The sequence below is a fragment of the Lonchura striata genome, chromosome 2 (genome assembly GCF_050655825.1).
Source record: "Lonchura striata isolate lonStrDom1 chromosome 2, ASM5065582v1, whole genome shotgun sequence".
NCBI lineage: Eukaryota > Metazoa > Chordata > Aves > Passeriformes > Estrildidae > Lonchura > Lonchura striata.
This window is the reverse complement of record NC_140704.1, coordinates 147,447,572-147,464,091: the sequence shown is the minus strand read 5'-3', so window position 1 is coordinate 147,464,091 and position 16,520 is coordinate 147,447,572. Positions and strand designations below refer to the sequence as shown.

The 16,520-nt window shown below is 37.6% G+C and overlaps 1 protein-coding gene across 11 annotated transcripts in view; it reads left to right on the top strand.

Annotated features, from left to right (window-relative positions):
- Positions 1 to 15,980, top strand: part of CYRIB (CYFIP related Rac1 interactor B) — a 95,700-nt gene extending 79,720 nt beyond the window's left edge. For 8 of the 11 annotated variants that reach the window (XM_021542356.4, XM_021542351.3, XM_021542352.4 and 5 more), the window contains 9 exons: positions 4,724 to 4,845; positions 6,498 to 6,603; positions 7,603 to 7,739; positions 8,367 to 8,444; positions 8,535 to 8,651; positions 9,777 to 9,856; positions 10,954 to 11,080; positions 12,632 to 12,702; positions 15,091 to 15,885. In XM_021542356.4, coding sequence (XP_021398031.1) covers positions 4,724 to 4,845; positions 6,498 to 6,603; positions 7,603 to 7,739; positions 8,367 to 8,444; positions 8,535 to 8,651; positions 9,777 to 9,856; positions 10,954 to 11,080; positions 12,632 to 12,702; positions 15,091 to 15,154 — 902 coding nt within the window. In that variant the 3' untranslated portion in view covers positions 15,155 to 15,885. Of the gene's footprint in view, positions 1 to 4,723; positions 4,846 to 6,497; positions 6,604 to 7,602; positions 7,740 to 8,366; positions 8,445 to 8,534; positions 8,652 to 9,776; positions 9,857 to 10,953; positions 11,081 to 12,631; positions 12,703 to 15,090 lie in introns of all 11 variants that reach the window. The other 3 variants (XM_085572576.1, XM_085572573.1, XM_085572575.1) reach the window with 1 other exon arrangement.
- The last annotated feature ends 540 nt before the right edge of the window (positions 15,981 to 16,520 follow it).

The following is a 16,520-nucleotide window of genomic DNA, read 5'->3' as shown; positions in this document are numbered from 1 at the left end:
ATCACACTTGAAGTTACAGCTTCTCTAAACTCTTACCCTGTTGTGTTGATTTTTATCACTTGTCTCTTCTGAATACATTGTTATTGGAAGATGCTAGCCATACAAATTATTCATAAAGGGAAGATTATCAAGGCCTGTGTGCAAAAATTAGGAATCAAAATTTGCCTAAGACCAATTCTCGCATATTATCATCATATTAGGTAAAATTTGGTCAAGTGGGAGAACTTATGTATGAGGCCATTGGAGTTGTGAAGCTCCAGCTTAATCTGCAAATATTGAAAATTTAACTGGAATAAATGAAATTCACGTCAGCTGGATAGAAGAGGCATAGTTCTAAAATAAATTGCAGTAAAAATTGCTCATTTTTTATTTTTAAATACAGATTCTTTAGCTATCAGTTTTGGTTTAAAATGCATGTTTTGAGCATGAACAGGATTTGGCATGAGAGTAAGCAGGTTGCTGACATGAAATGCTTTCATATACAGTCAAATTAGGTGACTTATATTATGGCTGAATTGTTAGACTGTTCTTTGTTCATTTTGGACCCTGTTCTGCATTTGTTTCTGCTGCTATACTGTGTATCCGTGCTCCTTTCTCCTCTGTTTCAGATAGCTTGCCTTGACAGGATCTTGGCTTTGACACAGCCAAGATCTTTCTTCAAGACTTGGCACTTAATCTTGTGATACTTAATGTTGTGCTTTTGTGTGGAAGGACAAATAAGCTCTGTATTAAAAACAAATTTGCCAATTCTGTGTTACGCCTGACTCAATAATAGACGGCTTGAAGTCTTTTGTTCTTAAATCCATGTATGTGAGCAGGCTCCAATGTTTTTTACATAGTACCATAAAGAACTAAAACCTAATGTTCATAAAGCTTTGTAGTGCTAGAAACTTCAAATTTTAGACTTCTAACCATTATTTTTCCCCAGATGTTTATCTGGGTGCTAGATGCCAGTGATTGGTGTGACTGACTATCAGAATCCATGCAAAAATTATGATGAGCTGTAGGCTTTTCCTTGCCTCTGCACTGATTAAGCTTATGCTTTCTTTGGTCATTCACCTTACCTATTTGAAACAAATAGTTGTCTGAGTGTTTTTTTAAAGTCTGTGCAGTGCCATTAGAACATGAGCAAAGCACACAGGTCAATATTGATTACATAAATAAGCCACCTAAAATATGGGAAACTTACAGCTCAACTTTTACACAGTTGCATATCCTTTCCAAATTTTCTGATTTGAATAGTAGCTAAAATACAGTGTACTTTGAGATGGTGATATCGAGCTAGCACTGGCAGTATCTTGCATTATCCCAGAGGACTTGGCCAGATTTCAGAGGAGCCACAGAGACAGCATTCTCCATAGTAATGCCAACAGAGATGAATAAATTATTTCATCTCCAGCAGTCTGGCATTTTTTTCCCCTTGTTTGTGAGTTTTATCCCAGACAGTTTCAGATGACTTGATGTGTTCTTCCTTGGGAAAAATCTCAGCTTAAATAGTTTGCTGTGCAGTGTAAACTTTTAACCCCAAATTTCTCTCCCTACTAGTTCTATAGGCTAGCCAAATATTATTTTAATAGTCACTAAATGTGTGTGTTCCTCACATGCAATATGTTGTCTCACTTCTGTAGTATTTAGTTCACATAACGGCGTTTGTATATTGTTTCAAGTCTCCTCTTCTGTCTCTAATACATTACTGTGTGAGCATTCTGAACTCTGTGTATATTGCATCTAGTGCAGTAACATTCTGATTAAACACAAATTAATTTAAATATGAACTCCAATGTACTTACAGAACCTCAGTCTTTCTTACTATTGCATTAAAAATAGTAAAGTTGCCCTGAATAACCACAGGTCAGCTCCTGTGGCCACAATATCAAACCTCAGAACATCTGGGTGAGCTGTGATGTGCTTACTGGGTTTGTTCTTTCTATGGAAAGCACTGCTGATCAAGGCACAGCCTTGTAGCAGGACCTTAAATGGACTGGGGAGAAGGGAAATCCATTAAATTGTGTATCTCCTTCATCCTTCTGATGCCTGGCACTGCTGCCTGCTTTTTCTTAGCTGAGTAACTCCAGAAGTGCAACTCCCTTTCCTGCTCTGTGCACTCCACCTTGGGGAAAAGGAGTTCCACAGTTGGTGATTCTCAGGTGAAGGCCCTGTAGCTTGAGCCCTCAGGTACATGCTGAGGGGTGCTGTTCCCATGGTATGGGAAGGCTGTTTCCATCTGTTCAAGATGACAAGAGTGCTTAGGAAGAGGGACCTCTCCCTCTTTCTTCCCTGTGATGGGCTTCCAGAATACATTGCCCTGACCAGCACTGGGAAACAAATAAACCAAGTTTGCTCTGGGTCAGCCAGCATTAGGCCCTGAAGGTTTTTTATATTGTGCATTTTAACCCTGTTCTAATAACATCTTAAATGTTTTGTGAAGGGATTATAAAATAATTTAAATTTTCCTTTAAAATTTGACCTCATTTTCAGAGATGGCAGAGGAAATGAGTTGGGACAAATCAGGTTTACAGATGTCTTTTATTGGAGAGGACTAGATTGATCAAAAATGAAATACATACGAAAAGAAATAACTCAGTACCTATTTGGTTTTCAAATAGAGTGATGTTTAGAAGTTTGTAATAATCAGAACAAACAAATTAAAAAACCCCACCGTCCCAACAAATTAAATATCTGCTATTGGTTTAAGTTACCTGGGACATTTTAAGGAAATGAAATACAGTAGTTGGCTGTTTACATCCTACACTAAGAGAGGTGATGATGGTGTTGATTTGCCTAGCCAGCTGTCCAGTGAAAACCACTAAATTTGTATCTAGGAGATGATTTTCAGTTCTAAACATGGAGGGTCATAGTGCTACAGCTGTTCTGCTTGTTGGTGGATTTTGAAATGAGGAGCAGGAATTCTTTTGGCCCCTTCTGCTTTGCCCCTCCCAATCTTGAAAAATGAACTCTCCTTGCTACATAGGGTAAAGAAAAAAATGGCATGAAAAATTAAATAGCCAGGAGATGTTCTCAGTGTGAGACAATCCAAGTGACAAGTCTTGATTGCATTATTTAACAGCACAATCTGGAATGCTACAGAGCTTCACGTCTTAGTCTGTATCTCACTGTAACATTTCATGTTCGTGCATGAGCTGCTGCCAGTCAGCTGGTGCTTCCCTGTCTGCTCTTTTCCCTCATTTTTTGTCTTCATTTCTTACAGCAGTCTTCAGCAGCTTTCAAAATTATGCGACCTTTGTGATGATCTGAAAAGCACTGGCCACTTTTACTCGATGCCTAATCAATGTGGTGCTCTTTTATTTATTTATTTTCAAAGGAGTGACCAGGTTCTTTTTAACCTGTGCTAATTCTTGATGTTTCTCAAAATACTAGTTAAACTGTTGCAAGGTCTATATATAGGCATATTTGCTAATAATGCCCACTCTTTATGCATTAAACGATAAAAATTAGAGGTATTATGAAAAAAAATACAGCAAAAACCAGATAGGCAATGTATATGAAATTTATTTTCTCCTAATGGAAACTTTGTTTTTTCTTGTGTTTTTCTAGTGTCTAATACTAAGATAATGTGTGAGTTTTATTTCAAATGTGAAGATGTACCTAACTTCCATGGGAAGCATGTCTAAAAAAAAGACATTTTACAGACTCTTCAAACTGCACAAAGTCATGAGGATATATTGTCCTTAGATAGTTTCTGTCTGTCCCTATAAAAAGGAATCTGTTGTTAATACTCTCTTTTTTGGCATTGGAAATAATGGACTAAAATGCAATGATATTTATTCCATAACACATTTTGCCCATGTTAACAGAGAAGTGGATTTTTTTTGTAAGAGCTTTAGTAACTAACATTTTTTTTTTTTTTTAATATGAGTCTAAAAGGAACCTTATAGCTTCCATCATCATTTTAAAAGAAAAAGAATTTGTTTCAGGTAAACCATGTCTGAGATACTTGTCCTAGGTGATTGTTTTTAAAGGTTAAAATATTTTGTTGATTCTTCTCAAAACATACTTCTTACAGAATCACATTTCTTTAAATATGTATATATAACTTTTTGAAATTTCGACCCAATATGCTTTTTGGGAAGACCTTAGCTAATTAAAAGATAATGGAAAACAGCTTATATCTTCAAAGACGGGACAAAAAAGAAAAAGCCCTTCACAAGCTCACACTAGGTCTTTTTGTTCTCAGCTCTGATTGTGCGATAAGTGCAGTAAGGAATAATTTTTAAGAATCAAATATATTTAGAAGTAAAATATATGGCTCTTTCCCCAGGCAGTTAAAGATGAGGCAGACAAGATGAAAAATAATCTGATGCAGTGGTTCTAGATAATAATAGACATGGATACCTCCTGTGCTATCTGCAGTGAGCGTGTCTTTTGAGAGCTCTAAGTTTCTTCCAGTGAGCCTCTACTGCACCCCCAGGTGAGATTATATGTTAAAGACAACTCATCAGGATTTTTTCTCCCAGCTCAGTTTTAAAAAAGTCAAGAAGATAGAATCCAGGTGAATTTTTGGGATGGTAAATAAAGAGACTACTAAAATGAATACAATTAGTCTCTTGGAGTTCCTTATACATTGTAGTAGCTCTTCAGAGAATGAAAATTCTTGATGAGTTGCTGCATGAAGAATTTGTCCCATAGGTGATGGTGTGCCTATTGAATTCCATGTTGTTGTTAAAAATAAATATATATACATTTAATATGTTCTGCTGTTTAGATGCCCAACCTACAGAATCTGAAAAGGAAATTTATAATCAGGTGAATGTAGTGTTAAAGGATGCAGAAGGAATACTGGAAGACTTGCAGTCATATAGAGGAGCTGGCCATGAAATACGAGAGGTGAGCTAGAGCGTTACAATTGTGCACAGCCTGTGGTTGTTCATTGTCTGATCCTAACCAAATACTGCTGGGGTTTAACTTTGCTTGCAGGAGCTGTTTTGGCAGAGCATGTTTTCTTTTAAAATCACTGTCTTGAACTTCTGCTCTGGAATGTTTCTTTTTAACAGCAAAACAGATGTTGCTTGTTTCAGTCATATTAATCCACATATGTAATAGCAAATGATGCTTCTCAGAGTTTTTGGGGTGTTACTAATATTGATTTTTCTTTGTGTTCCCACACAAGCTCATCTCGAGTTGATAGTGAGTTTGGAAAGAGTGTGGTGTGACTACAGTGCAATACTGAGTAGTGTTGACATCCTCTTATATGGTAACTGGAGAAGCCTGGTTTGGTAATCCTAATACAAAAGGCTCTCATTTTCAATCCCTTTTAATTGGCTTTTATTTACTAAAGTAGATGTTTGGAACAGCAGCAAAGTTCCTGTACAGGGTGGAATAAATATTCACCCAACCCCCTTTCTTCCTCACATGCAGCTGGGGGCCTGCACATGGGGGCTGCTTTGCTCATGAAAGAAGGAGTTACTCATTGTAACATATTCTTAAGAAATAGTATTAGATAGGAGGAGTCTCTGTTCACTCCATAGAAATTTGAGATACTCCAAGCCATTCAGCTTTGAGAGTTTTTCTCTCCATGGAATTGCTAAGGTAGGTTTAAGAAGGATGACTGTGTCACACACAACCCTTTGGAGGGGAGACAGTTTACTTGTTCTTCAAGGAAGCAGCATGTTCAGGGACAGGCTGTAGGATCAGGTAGGAATGTGTGTGTGCAGATGCCATGGAGAAATGAGAGATACTCCTCTGAGAGGAGGAAGAAATGGCAAGAAGGAAACTCTCTAGGACCAGAGAGGAGTGTGCTGCAAGCCACAGCCACAGTTGACTGAAACAGTTCTTGAAATCAAGAAGTTGACAGTGAAAATGCTGCAGGAGAGTTATGAGCATTTTTGTTTCTGTTTTCTTAGTATATTTTCAGTTGCTGACTGGAGAGGTTGAATTTAAGGTATTATATGTCTGGAGAGTTTACTGTAAAGACAAAGTCTATACATGTATCCTTCAAAGCTGTGGTGTATGCTGTGTGCTGGTGGTGCTTTATGTTGTTGATTATGCTTAAATGTTCCTGCTGTAATAGTTAGCCTGAATTTCACAGCATTTTTTTTCTTTGCAAATTTGGGAATTAGTGATAGATATCAGCATTAAGATAAGGCTTTGATCACTATTTTTTTTTTTTTTTTTGCTTGGAGTAAGCAAAGTTAAGTTGTTAATTTTAATTAACTGGGTCTGGTTATGTAAATTTTCTTATCTGAGTAATTTGATTTTTAACCATTTCTTTATACTCTCTCCAAGTTGTTTTCCTGTTCAGGATGCTTACTTTCAACATAAATTTTTAGACCTTTTTGGAGCAGACATGGGTTAGTACATGCTTGTCTCTCAACTGAAAACTTCTTAGTAGGTAGATTTTTAATTATTAGCTCTTCAAACAGTTGTCTTGCATAGGTGTTTTGGTTTTTTGTGTTTTGCTGTTTGGGGTTCTTTTATCAGCAGTGTATCAGTTATTCCAAATCCAAGCATACTTTTCTCTTCTCTTTTTCTAATTTAAGGCCATACAGCATCCAAATGATGAGAAGCTGCAGGAGAAGGCATGGGGTGCAGTTGTTCCACTAGTAGGCAAACTAAAGAAATTCTATGAATTTTCTCAAAGACTAGGTAAGTGGAAAATTGTTAACTTGGGGGTTTTTTGGTCTTAATTAGTATATTTGGCATATTCAGATGTGATCACATTTAGGTCAACTCCTTTGTGGAAAAGAGCTCATATTGCACAGATTCCTCCATACACTGGATAACAGCAATCTTGCTTCAGTGGATATCTGAGAGGGGAGAGAGAATGGAATCATCCTTGTTACTCTTCCTCTACTTCTTTAGTAACTCAGGAAAGCAGTAAGCAGCTGATTGATTGGAAATTAGTTAGCTAAATAATCAGGAATGAATTCTGTCAGTGTTTTTGATACCAAGAAAGAGACTGTATTATTCCTCCCTAAACACCAGAAATAATTTGCTGTGTGGGAATGCCTGATCTTGGTTCATACACATGCAATACTTGAGATGGTGCTTCGTGCCTCCTCTGAAACTCACTGATGTGATGGCAATGCTGATAAAACCTATGAGACTTGTTTTTCACCAGCTTTCTGTTGTTATCTCACTTTTAATCAAGTTTATTAGCATAGTTTGTAAAAAAGTGTATTTAAAACATTAAACTTGTTGCAGGCAAGTTCTGCTTTTTAAAATGGGTGAGATATTTTTCTCAAGAAGATGAACAGGAAGCTGGATTATAAATTTATCTTAAATAAGGTATGACTTCTGCTTACAGCTATGTGCCTCTTGAATTCTGTGTTCTCCTAAAGGCTGAAGTCTGCTAACATAGATTATTGAAATATGTTCTACACAAATGTTGCGGACAAAGCTTGAGTAGAACTTTTCAAGAACTTATTTTTTGTGGCTGTCAGTGCTGATGAGACATGGTCTGTACAGCAGTTTGAATGTAAATATGACAGCAGCTGACACATAGACGAGCAATTCATCAAGCCCTGTTATTATTAACCACCATGTATTTTGGCAGCTGTGTATTTTAACTCTAGCATGCAGAATAGCAGCCAGTACTGACCCAAGGTGCAGGTGTTGTTGCAAACTCCTCTCGTGTGGTTGCAGAGGCAGGACTGCGGGGCCTGCTGGGAGCCCTGACGAGCACTCCGTATTCCCCAACACAGCACCTGGAGCGAGAGCAGGCTCTTGCTAAGCAGTTTGCAGAAATTCTTCACTTCACACTCCGATTTGATGAGCTCAAGGTAAGAGCTTGTCATCAGAAGGGCTGGAAAAAGAAGCCAAGTGTGTTTACTAAAGCAATCTGGGTTGTGTTCTGTTCTGGAATAGAATGTGCAGTGGATACTCAAATATCCTAATATGCTTCGCTTGCTCTCCTGACCTAGAGTTAGATTAAACTGGAAAGCAGATGAAATACCATATTAGCTTTAGGCACTTGCATTTCAGCTCACATTAATCATATTTCTTCACCCAAATTTGGCATATCTCTTGGGATAATGCTGCTGCTTTTAGCTTGTGTGCACTCATAGTCCAGCTATTTCCTTGCTATGTGCAAAGAACTAAGCTGAAATTATAATTAATTTGCTGGTCTGATCCTTGGAGTCAAATTAGCAAAGCAATTTTTTTCAACCTACTAACTTCCAACTTTTATTTAGGAGATTGTTCCTTTTCTCATTCCTGTTAGAGCTTGTTCTGAATCTGAGAAACCAGAAAGCTTTATGTTGTGCTTACCAGTTCACAGCATGTCACAGTCCTTTTTGCTTCACATCAGGAAGTGGAATATTTTCATGTTGGGTGTATTATATTTTATGAAAACTTGTCCTTACTTTTCTTGAATTTGTCACAACTGTCTTGCTTCCATATCTACATAGATGACAAATCCTGCTATACAGAATGACTTCAGCTACTATAGAAGAACTCTGAGCCGTATGAGGATTAACAATGTCCCAGTAGGTAACCCTTGGATAAGATGAAATATAGTCTTCTACCACCTCTCTTCTCCATGTACAGACAGCTAAACCCTTTCTTCTACTTTTTAGGCAGAGGGAGAAAATGAAGTAAATAATGAGTTGGCAAACAGAATGTCTTTATTTTATGCTGAAGCGACGCCAATGTTGAAAACCTTAAGTGATGCCACAACAAAGTTTGTGTCAGAGGTAAGAGTATAAATTTATGGCTTGGGTAATGTGCTTCACAGCACTGCAGGGCCAGACATAATGGTCATCACAACCTCCACCAGGGCATCTAGAAATAAAACTTGGTGTTTGGAGCCTCAAGAAATGTAATGCGTCTTTCCCAGATTCTGTAGAGTTAGGGACTACAACCAGGCACTTTGTGTATGCATCCCCAAAATTTAATGGGTAATGTCACATCAGCAGTGATGGCTTTCCTCAAGCAGGGAGCTGGGACAGGTATTTTGCCTGCATTGTGGTGGTTTAGAGCAGAAATTTCAGAAAATTGGAAGGGAAACAGCTTGATTCTCTCTGCTTGAAATAGAGAATGGAATTGAAGTGTAGCTTCCAGTTTCCTCTTTGCCCTCCCAAGACTCTTTTGTTACACTGTGTAAAGTCAAGTATACTACATTATTGCAAAAGGGAGAAGGAACCTGAACTGGAAAAGTATTTCAGCATGTTGACACATCCCTATATTTACCCTTGACTGCCTAAGTAAATATTAGTTGTAAAATCCAATCACCACAAGTAGTGTGCTTGCCTTCTGGTAACTGTGATGATTTTTGATTTATGTGTAAAGAATGCTCACTATTTCTTAGTAGAAAATAATTTTACATTACATGATTAATGCAAAGTTACATCTGTCATTTAATGTTTTTTTTTTTTTCACCTGAGTTCTGCTTTATGCTTGAAATGCCTTAAGAAAACTGTCTTATTTTACATTTATTTGTGATGGTTGTCTGCCACAATTTTAAGTTTTGCTATTACAGCAGATGAATATATTTGGCTATAGAAATTTTTGTCTTTGAAGGAGCAGGTTAGATGATGATTCCTTCAAAACTTTCCAAAAGTCAGTCATGTCCAGGGTGTAGTTCCTTGGCTACAAACAAGCAGCCAAAACCCATGTGGTAGCCTTTGCTCTGTAAATTGCTAATCTATATGATAACATTAAAAAAAAGCCAGTGGAAGTCTACCTGACTTACCATAGTTGTGTTGATGCTTTTAATTGCTCCACATTGCTATGCCAGCAGATAACTGATTTGACTTAGGTTTTGTAGTATAATATTTCATTATAATTGAATTGTGGAAACTGTTCACCTTCTTTTGCAGAATAAAAATTTACCAATAGAGAACACAACAGACTGCTTAAGCACCATGGCCAGTGTGTGCAGGGTCATGCTGGAAACCCCGTGAGTACCAACACTGCTTGGGTTGGGTGTGAGTCACCTCTCTGTTTCAGACCTGACTTGTGATGCATGAAAGAAATAAAATTGGAGTAATTAGGAAATGTGATGTTTTCTTTTTATCAACCTAGTTGTTTACACTGACATGAAACCACCTTGTTTCATTTTGCCAGCCATGGAAATCGTGCGGTCTACTTTTCTGAACATATTAATATTTAAAAATAGAATGGCTATGGAAGCTAGACAACCTCTTGGCACTCTTTATAAGTGGTTTTCTCATGTATTATTCAGAGAAATAGGCTATTTGAGCATGATTGCCTAGGGTCTCCTGAAAGAGGGGCTGTGGGCAGTGCTCTGGATGTTGTGTCCTTGCTGACTGGCCTGGCTGATTGCTCCAACAAAAGGACAGTGCTCTTCTCAGGGGAATTAACAGACAACTTCTAGGCATGAAGGCAGTCAGTTGTCTTCTGTTTATTTAAGAGGCACTGGGATATAACCAAAGTCACACTAATCTTTGGTTATTTTTAAAAATCTGTTGCTTCTGTATTCTAAATAGTTTTCTATTGGTAAAATTACTAGGGCATGAGCTATCTCATTTTAATAAGTTTCTGTCCAAATACCACAGGACATTTGTTTTGGAGTACACTAAGAGCTCCAAGCATTTATACTCTTACTCTTCTTAGGAATGGACTGTTCCAAGTAAAAAAGCAGTTAAAGGTTGTCCATTCGCCTGCCCTTTTTCTTCTAAGTCAGAATTTCGAGTGTGTATTAGAAGATGGCAGGGAAAAGTGTAGGAAGCACTGGAGACAAAGTTAGTATGTATTGTTTTGATATTTTTAAAAATTAATTTTTTTAAATTGAAAGAACCTGATTGCTTTAGGTTTGAGAATTTTTATTAATCTTCAGGTAATTTTCTAAACAATCATCTGACTTTTGGCAGGTTATTGAAAGGAATAAAGAAAACTCTCAAAAGTTTGGGGTTGGTTTGTTTTTTCTCTGAGGATTTATAGTAGAATTTATCGCTTTAATCTTAATTTGGGAGTTACTAGTATTTACTGTTATCTTGTGTTTCATAGATAATAAGCTGTGTTTTTAAATTCCAGTGAATATAGAAGCAGGTTTACAAATGAGGAAACAGTATCATTCTGTCTGAGGGTAATGGTGGGTGTCATCATACTCTATGACCACGTGCATCCAGTGGGCGCTTTTGCCAAAACTTCAAAAATTGATGTAAGTTTACTGTTGCTAAATAATCTCCTGAGTATTTAAATTGTGTGTAGGCTCTTTTTGTGTCTTGCAGATTCTAGTAGCAGATGTATGCACTGGGTTGGTGCTAAACACGTAGCTGTGAGCAAAAATATATATTTAAGTAGTGAGAAATACAAACAAGGCCTTCAGACATGTAAGTGGGTCATGAAAAATCTGTTTTTATGTAATTCAGGTAGTGTCTAGAAATACTTGTAAGCAGTGGTTGTGATGAAAGATCCAGATCAGAAAGTAACAATGGCCCCTGGTTTGTTCCTCACTGACTGCTCAGTTCACCATCCACCACACTTTGAGTTAACTTTCTACTGTTGTTTCTTAGTAAGCCTGTGGAATACATGCTTTTACTCTGGGTTTTGTGGTTATTTCAAAGGGAGTATTATCCCATTGTATTAACTACAGTTGGTCATTATTTCACTGGCTGAATGCAATAATTCTTAATGGATTTATGATAAACATGTATTTTTGCTCACAGTTCCTTTTTTTTTTTTTAAGGTTGATGAAGCAGAGCTTGAAAGTTGCATTCACTAAAGTTGTCATAAAATGGTTTGGGTTGGAAGGGACCTTAAAGATCATCCACTTCCAGCCCCCCTGTCATAGGCAGGGACACTTTCCACTAGACCAAGTTGCTTAACACCCTGCCCAACCTGGCCTTGAGCACTTGCAGGGATGGGGGAGGCACAACATTCAAAGTCATTCTCCCTCATCTTATCACTATGTGCTCTTGTAAAATATCTCTTTCCAGCTCTCTTGTAGCCCCCTTTAGGTACTGGAGGGTGCTCTGAGGTCTCCCTAGAGCATTCTCCATGCTGAGCAGCCCTAATTCTCTCACCTTTTCCTCACTGGAAAGGTGCTGCAGTGCTCTGATCATCTTCATGACTCTCCTCTGGACAGCAATGTCATTTTTCTGCTGGTGACACGGAGCTGGTCCAGGTGGGGTCTTAGAAGAGCAGAGCAGAGGTAGAGAATCACCTCCCCTGCTGTGCTGGCCACATTTCTTTTGCTGCAGCTCAGGACAGTGTTGGCTTTCTGGGCTGCCAGAGCACTTTGCTTGGTCATGTTGAACTTCCCATCCAACAACACCCCCAAGCCCTTCTCCTCAGGGCTTCCAGTCCATTCCCTGCCCAGCCTGTGTTTGTGCTTGGGATGGAGTTGCAGGACCTTGCACTTGGAGTTGTTGAGCTTCATGAAGTTCACAGATCCTACCTCTCCAGCCTGTCCAGGTCCCTCTGGATGCCTTCCCTCCCCTCCAGACTGGCAGCCACTCCACTCAGCTTGGTGTCATCAGTAAAGTTGCTGAGGATGCACTTGATGCAGCTTTTTAAGTAGCTAAGCCAGTCTGTGATAGGAAGATGTAATACTGAAGGCTTAATTCCTTTCTAATATCCAGAAAATGTCTTTACACTGCTGCTATTTTTAAATACTAATTTTTGATCTTTTACATACTGAATATAAAACATTCCTGTAAACTCAGAAGGTATTAGCATGGAAAAAACTGTAATTTTTTTTAACTCCTAGATGAAAGGATGCATCAAAGTTCTTAAAGACCAGCCTCCTAACAGTGTAGAAGGCCTTCTAAATGCTCTCAGGTACTCCTTTATGTTTCTTGGGGTTTTTAAATGTTTTGATGTGAGTTTTCATAAATTGTCCAGGGCATTTTCTTTACAGCAAAGTATTCAGTGACTGTTACAGGGAAAGATGAATGTAATTATTGCAAGCTTTTCTTCTAATGTGTCTTGAGACAAGGATGTGTGAAGAAGCCTCTGTGTTTTAACAGGGTTGTGAATTTGCAGTTGTTCATTCTAAGATAACCTTTTCCATGCATGCAGGTTAAGAATGAGTCAGTATGGCATGGTAAGTAACTAGAAATTGTTTCTTTTCAGAAAGACCTAAAGGCTTGAGTGTCTGCTGTAGAATAGATGAGACAAGAATTTGTGACATTAATTGGAGAAGTAAAGAAAAATTAATAATTCAGTATATTAATCCAAAACCTGCTAATTTGGGTTGTAAAGCTGTATCTATAGTCAGTCACATGTTCATTGTGTGGGTGTTCAGCATGGGAGAAGTGGCAAGCAGTGCAAAAATGTGATAGGCAGATGAAGTCTTTGTTTTTGTCCTTGCTTGGAAAAGTATCATTACTTTGGTAACAAATAACTGTAACTGGGTGTTCTTACTCACGGTCTTGCTTGGAATGTGGCAACTTTAGTTTGTCTTGTCTGAAATTGTGCAGTTGTGATTTGTTTTCCTTAGTAGTGAAGCTACTTTAATTTCATTTGCCTTCTTTTTAGTTTTTGTATCATGATGTAGTAAGGAGTTAAATAGTGTGGTGGATTCTTTTGCAAAGTTGGTTCAGATTATTAGTTAAAATTTTTTAAATCCATGCCTAATTTGAAACTTCATGTGATTATTTCCATGCTAAAATCATGTTCATCTCTGAACTTCATAACATGATCAGTCTTTAAGATGTTAATCAGTAAAAACAGAGGCTTCCAGAGGGAAAATGCTGCATTAACATTTATTTCTCACTAGTTTATTGTGATTGCAGCTGCCATGATCACCAGTCTTTACTAGTAGCCCATTTTTCCCATCGTTGCTGACACTATGAAAGTACATGGAAGGTGTAGTTCAGGTGCTCGCTGCACTAAGCAGTGACATTAACTTTTGGTTAATTACACAATTAACTTTGTAGTTAGCAGTGTAAATCCAGTCCATGCTCTCAAGCTGTGCTTTCCCTGCTCCAACCCTTCCCATGGGTTAGGACTGCTGTAACAGTCCTGGTTTTGTACCTTTGATTACTCTCTAGGTAGGATATTTAAATCTTTTCTAAACCATGTTTGGAACTCTTAGGAAGAGATGCAGGGTGAGCTGCTGTGTGCTCATGTGATGAAAAGACGTTCGAGATGTCATTGTAACAAATTAAGTCCAAATCTAAGTCTTTGATTCTGGAGGAGTGAGAAGTCCTTGTGTTTTCGCAAGAGACTGATAATGTGTTTCAAAAACAGATGGAAGGTGGTATAGGATTTTGGAGGGAGATCAGCTCTTTGTAATTTCAAATTCATCTGAGTATTGTAATCATGTTCAGCTTTTTCACATGGGCAGAATACCAAGAGCAATAACTTCTCAGGATTTCAGAAAACCTTAGGCTTCTTGTTTGTTGAAAGAATAAATTGCCAAAAGGTGCTGAAATCTACAGTATTATTAACTTAAAAACTAAAAAGTAATTATTTATTTATCAAGTGAACAAGTAAATAGTACTGCAGTTGTGGATAACAATGGCAGTGGTAATTTAACATGTTAAATTTAAATTATGAAGTAAGGTTTATTTGCTTTTAGCTTACGAAGGAAGATCAGGGAAATTAATCATACAAGAAAGTCTGCAACTAAGATGTCTTTTAAAAATAGAGATAGCTAGTTTTTTTATAGTGATTTAAAAATGTGCTGTTATCTTAGAGAATTTTGAAAGGAGAAGAAGCTGAAATAAGCACATGTATGTGCTCTTCAGTTTTAGCAGCACAGTTACTTCACTAAGTAGAAAATTAGGTTGAGAAGTGATTAAATCCGTTGTCATTCAGGGATCCTAGGAAGGTTTGACTACTGGAAGTTTTGAAAAAAATGTTCTCAAGCTGTCTTATTTGAAGATTTTTCTTGTGGGCAGAGCCCTCAGAGTTAGTGGGATGGATAATTAATTATCTGTCACAAGTGGTACTGTGAGCTTACTGTGAAAGCCAATGTCCAGCTGAGGCTTATTTTGAACTCCCCTTGGTGCAAAGCTGCTAGATGCTAGTTCTGGTTGGCAATATCATTTTCTGATCAGAATGTCTGACTTGTGTTCTCAGTGATTGTGGAGTGGGTGATGATCCATGGCTGAGGGTTTTGCTCTGGTACAGTCAGGTTGAGCCATAAACAAAGAAATTACACATTTGTAAGATAAAGTGCAATAGCATCTATGCTCATCTTGACTTTATTTTTGTGTTTAGGTACACAACAAAGCATTTGAATGATGAGACTACCTCCAAGCAAATTAAATCCATGTTGCAATAACAATTACCTGGAATTCGCACCTGCTGTAGACAGTATTCTGCAATGAATGAGATGCACAGATATTATTTTTTTTTTTAGTGATTGCAACTACTATCTCGTTCATTCTTGCTTTTTATTTTCTCTCTTCCTGTTTACTCTTTTTTTAATCACTTTCTTGTACCTAAGTAAGCTCAGACTTCTTTTCTGTGCCAAATCAATAAATATTATCAATTCTGGAAAGTATTTCTACTTTTCAGAATAGCCATCCTAAGTGGCAGCTAATTATGCGTTGCATTTGGATTTCTCTGTACTGGGGAAAGATTTGTGACTTGAACTAAATATTTTTAAACTTGTGGTTTTTTTCTTTTTTTGAAAAACTAATATTTAATATTGCTTCTTCTGCATGGCAAGACTGCCTACTTCTGCTATTTAAAAATCCCTTGATGACTTCATTTTCTATTGCAGCTTATTTTCATGTGCAGCCATGAGGAAACTAAAAGCAGATTTGTTTAAATTAACTGTGTTTGTACAAAATGGTACCCAACACAAAAGTTTTTTTAAATAAGTAAAAACTGTTTTGTTTAAAAGTTACGTTTGCATTTTGACTCATTTTTGTAAGGATGTATGTTGTATGTTTAACCTTTAATAACTAACGTTAAACTGTGGTGTGTGCGTAGCAAAATTACGTATGCATGTTCATGTCAAATGATTGGCTGTGGATAAGATAATAAAATCAGCTTTCATTTTTCTAAGTGTGGTTTGATTTACCAGTATTTTGAGTGAGATGTCTTCGTGCTCTTTTGGATTTTTACAAAAAAATAAATTTATAAATTTTATATAGTGAAAACTCTGCTGTTTCATTACCAGTAACCAGTGGCCTAAGCCACTGATTTAAGCCTGGCTGTTTTAGATTTCTTGCTCTCCACTCTGTGCTGCTTCTCTCTCCCTGAGAATTATTACTCAGGTAGGGTTTGTGGTAAGCAACTTGGTGCAATCCATATAGATCCCAGTGGACACTGCTGAAGAACCTGTGTCTGGGCTACACATACTCCTTCCTCATACAGCCATCAGAAATGACTGCACACTGAGCTCTCTCCACACCAGGGGGTGGGGAGATGAACTCCCCTTGCTCTGTACTGCTGTGTACCCTTATGGATCTAGGTATTGTACTGTGTAAAATCTGAATAATCACAGCATATTAAATAATGTTTCTTCTTAGGGAAACAGTTTATAGCAACAAGACTTACACAGGTTGGTGAAGAACATTAAAGCTCTTTTGGGAGGGAAGGGATTAAGGGGGAAAAGTACAGCCCTTCCAAAGACCTTGGCAGGTTGGAGAGATGGGCAGAGAGGAACTGTCTAAAATTCAGTAAAGGCAAATGCAGGA